The sequence below is a fragment of the Apis dorsata genome, unplaced genomic scaffold (assembly GCF_000469605.1).
Source record: "Apis dorsata unplaced genomic scaffold, Apis dorsata 1.3 scaffold_730, whole genome shotgun sequence".
NCBI classification, from domain to species: Eukaryota; Metazoa; Arthropoda; class Insecta; order Hymenoptera; family Apidae; genus Apis; species Apis dorsata.
The window spans coordinates 19,322-24,073 of NW_006263895.1; the positions used below are offsets into that span (position 1 = coordinate 19,322).

At 21.4% G+C, this 4,752-nt stretch overlaps 2 protein-coding genes across 3 annotated transcripts in view; one reads left to right on the forward strand and one right to left on the reverse strand.

Annotated features, from left to right (window-relative positions):
- LOC102681394 (lamin Dm0-like) overlaps nt 1–1,928 on the reverse strand; it is an 8,945-nt gene extending 7,017 nt beyond the window's left edge. For both annotated transcript variants that reach the window (XM_006622575.2, XM_006622577.2), the window contains exon 1: nt 1,261–1,928. In XM_006622575.2, coding sequence (XP_006622638.1) covers nt 1,261–1,658 — 398 coding nt within the window. In that variant the 5' untranslated portion in view covers nt 1,659–1,928. The remainder of the gene's footprint in view (nt 1–1,260) is intronic.
- A 920-nt stretch (nt 1,929–2,848) lies between these two features.
- Nucleotides 2,849–4,752, forward strand: part of LOC102681701 (putative uncharacterized protein DDB_G0282133) — a 5,086-nt gene continuing 3,182 nt past the window's right edge. Inside the window, exon 1 of the mRNA XM_031513744.1 lies at nt 2,849–4,585. Coding sequence (XP_031369604.1) covers nt 3,215–4,585 — 1,371 coding nt within the window. The 5' untranslated portion in view covers nt 2,849–3,214. The remainder of the gene's footprint in view (nt 4,586–4,752) is intronic.

The following is a 4,752-nucleotide window of genomic DNA, read 5'->3' on the forward strand; positions in this document are numbered from 1 at the left end:
AAATTATATATATTTATAATATTGCATTTCTTTAAGAAATTAATGTAATTGATAATAATTAATTTGTTTTATTATATTATAAGCATATTTAAATATAATATATTTCATCATACGAAGAAAGATTAATTAAATAATTTGTATAAATGAATTTTTGCAATTGATCATACATATATAAAATATTTGCATTTCATTACATAGTTTGTATCCATTCAATATACGCGCGACAGTAATTTTAAAATGTAAATGCAATGAATCATAATTAAAGAAGTAAAAAAATACTGATACATATATAAAAAAGGTGCATGACAAACTACGTATAAACAATTATATGAAAATAATTTTTATAAATTCCGAAAATAATAATTATGAAAAAATATATTATAGCTTAAATAAATATATTATTAATATTAATTAATTAAATATATCAAATATATTGATTATGATAACAACTTGTAAATCTCGCAATAATTTTAACCTCGCTCCTTCGAAATCAGAATTGCACCGATTCATATATCTCTAAGACGCATTATTATCATTGATGTAAATTCCCAAGATTCGTCAAGTAAAATATGTATTGTAGTTAAATATTGTAATAAAATATGTATTGTAGTTTATTTTATTTATATATTTATTTTATATACAAAACATAAACTGAAAATATTAATATAATTATTTTTTCTTTTTAAATTATAGTAATAATAATGAAGTTTTTATAAGAAAATAATGAATATTTAATGAATGTTTGATAATAAAAACTAGAATAAAAATAAATATATTTTTCAAATAATAAATAATAAATATATTTTTTATTTACTTTAAATTAATATATAAAAAGCAATAAAAAGTAAAGTAAATTTTGTAACGTAAACGTTATTATAACACTTTCATATCCTTTATTTATTTATATTATATATTATTTATATTATAATGTTTATGTTTCTTTTTCTGTCTATGCATTCGATAAACAATATATATTTTATAAATATTTGCTATTAGTGGGTGGTATGACGGAAATGGTTTACTCTACGAATTTCATATTAATATTCTGTGAGCGTTTGTTACAAACATTGCAACGAAATATATAGAATTATTTGGGATTTCGATATATCCGTAGTATATTTTCAAATTTGAAAATATATTTTTGAAATTTCATTCGAGTTTTATCAACTCAAAATTCTGAATTTCATAATTTTTAGAAACTGCTGCACAATGTTATTTATTATTTTATCATATTTAAAAAAAAAATTAAAAAAGACTTACTTGGATTTAAGTTCCTCATTGTTATCCCATAATCGTTTAGTATCTATCTCAAGTTTTGCTCGTTCTTTTGCAGTGTCATCCAATAATTTTCTTGCGTCGGATAATTCATGTTCGTACATAGACTTGATGTTGGATACTTCGCGGGTGATAGTCTCCTGGGTTGTCTGTACCTCCCGCGTAAGTCTGGAATTCTCGGATTCCAAATGCCGTACTTTGTCAATATAGCAAGCCAATCGGTCATTGAGATTCTGTAAATCTTGTTTTTCTTGGAGACGTGAATAACGAGTTGGACTCAAAGGACTTCCTGGTCGTTGTCCAATCGGTGTTGACGTAAATTGTGGCGACTGCACGTTGCTACTCGACGTCGCCGTGGTCTTCTTACTTGCTTTCGTTGACATTTTTCACAATAATTGATTCTCTTATTGCACTATCACTTAATCTTGCACTATCGAATCATCAATTTAGTGCACAGTAACACCGTGCTTGTAAAAGATGCCTTTAACGAATAAAAAAACTACCGAAGTCCAAATGCTCTTGCCTTAGTCAACGGAAGAACTGTTTAATGATGACGCCAACATTAACGAAGCAATCTTCTTATGTGCATCTTTATATTGCGTTAGTAAACGCAATGAAATAATGTGATTGGTTATGTCCAAGTATATACAATGTTTGTTAGCCAATCATATATCATTTCCTTCTAAGTGCGCACCAATAAGAAAAGATTTATCTACTAGTGAAATGCGATAAACTTGAAAACAATTTTTACTAGAAAATCTACATAAAAAACAAAAACTTTAATTTTATTCATGAATTTAAGACAAAATTATCTAAATTTAATTTTTTTCAATTATGTTATATCTTTTTCTAAGTATAAATTTTTATATAACTTATGAAATATATTTACATTTAATAACAATGAGATCAAATATTTTAATAATAATTTTGAAAATAAAAATATTAATAAATATAAATCAATTCCTTTTTTTATACTTAAAAAATTAAAAATCTAAAAGTCTTTCAAAATTCTTATGTCTTAGATTAAAAGAATCATAATAAGTTTTTTGTTATTTAATAATTTTTAAATTGTATATAGAAATAATATAATTGAAATGGTTTTAAAAATAGTTATTTATTTGTTATTATCTAAATATATCAGTTTAAAATTAGAATTCAATTTAAAAAAAAATGTAATATATTTATTAAAATATTTTTACTTACTTTAATATAGTGGTAACAATTTCTTTTTTTCATGTATAAATATATATCATTCAATATAATATAACTAATAAAAATTAAAATTCTTTAGCTTCGGATAGTAGATATCTATTATGAAGTAAATGACGACTAGAATATTTGGAATAACAATGACGTGAGAATATAATTAAACCAATATAATATTTAAACATTTATTTTTTTATGATTTTTGTGAGTTAAAAATTAAATATTAATAATACAACAATTTTCTAAATTATTAAAAATAATTATATATTTATTTATTATTATTTTTTAAAACTATTTTGAAATACGTTGTAAATAAAATAAATTCCGTTTAACATTTAGTTTTCAAATATTTACTAGAGGGCAGTAAAGTAAAAATTTTTAAAATGTCTGTAATAACTGTAGATAGAAATTAATATCTGATAATATTACGTGAATGTTATAAAAGAACAAACTCTTTTACAATTATAATTTCAAAGTGGCATTCGTATAATACAAATGATTTTTAAATATTAATAAGATTTTATAAATCTTAAAAATAATAATATATCTTAAATCTTAAAAATTATGTATCTATTGAGAAACAAATTGTACATTGACAAGTTATGATAACGGTGTTTATAAATAATAAAAATGATATGAAATATTGATATGTTTTTAATAATATTTAATTACCGTGAAAATAACACTATTAAAAACGAAAATCCTAAATATTATTAAATAAAAATACGTGAAAATGTGTGACCTTATAGATTTAAATAGCCCTGATATAAAGGGTTCATTAAGTTCAAGACTTGCATCACCTTTAATACCAGTTCCTACAGATATATGCAAGAATTTTAATACTCGAAAAAATGAACAAAATTCTCTAATAATAGGAAAACGTGATAGTTTAGAAAACAATCCTTTTGATATGGTATTACATAAAACTACAGAATATATTCAAAAAAAAGATGACCCTTTTGAAATGACTTTAGAAAAAGCAATGAAATTAAAATGCAAACAGAAGTCTTCATTAAGATCATCTTCTCTAGATTTACCAGATAATTCAATTGTTAAACAAAAAATATATACACAAAAATTAAAAATGAACCAAACAGCAGATGAATTATTAATCAATAAATTAAGTACAAATAATATAATTACTAATAAAATATCTAATGAAAATATAATTGTTAATGTAAGTAATGCTAATATGTTATGTAATAATTCAAAATCAGATGTACCTATTATTGAGATTCAAGATAATGACTTATCTATTTTAAATCAATCTGAAATGAATGATATATTATTTGAAACTGATAATAAATCAAATAAAAATCAAATAAAATCTATTTTACAAAATAAAATGTCATTACATGTGCAGAAAGATAAAATAAATATGGAACAAATTCCATTTTCTAATGTAACTTTAAAAGTTCCAAAATTTAGACGTTCTTTTTCACAAGGAGAAGCTATATCTCCAAAAGAATCGCAATATCTACATCAAGTATCATTATTTGAATCTTTAGGAATTGATTCAGATAATAATATTAATATATATTCTTCAAATTCACTTGATTTATTGAATGAAGGATTTTTAAAAAGTTATTCTAATGAAAGTTCTATTTCAAATTTATCAAATATTTCTTCTATACCTAAATTAAATTCTGTTTCTTCAACAATCAATTCATCAATAATGTTATCAAATGGAACTATGAATCGTACATTTTTAGAAAGCTGTTCATCAGAAAAATCACAAAATACAAAATTAAGTGAAAACATGGATTTGAATAAAGAAGTAAAATCTATATTTCCAATAGAAAAGGATTTAATGACATCAGTAGCAAATACATCCATAAAAACTTCAATATCTGATTTAACAGATCGATTTAATAAATTAAAAGCAAAGGTATCAGAAACTCATATTGAAAGTTGTATGAATAATAAAGATGAATTTACATATAATTCTTCCAATATAATAAAAGAATGTATAACTGTAATGGAAAAAAATGAAAAATATGATATGAATAATAAATTAATAGATGTCGATGTATTTACACCAGACAATAATAAAGAATACTGTAAAAATTCTATTTCAGATACATCATCAGATTCTGTTTTTCTTGTAAGTTTTTTATTCTATATATAAATAATTATATTTATATAATTATATAATATATTATATAATAATATAATATATAATTATAAATATATAATTATATAAATAATATATAAATATATAATTATATTTATATATTATATTTATATTTATATAAATATAATATTTCCTTA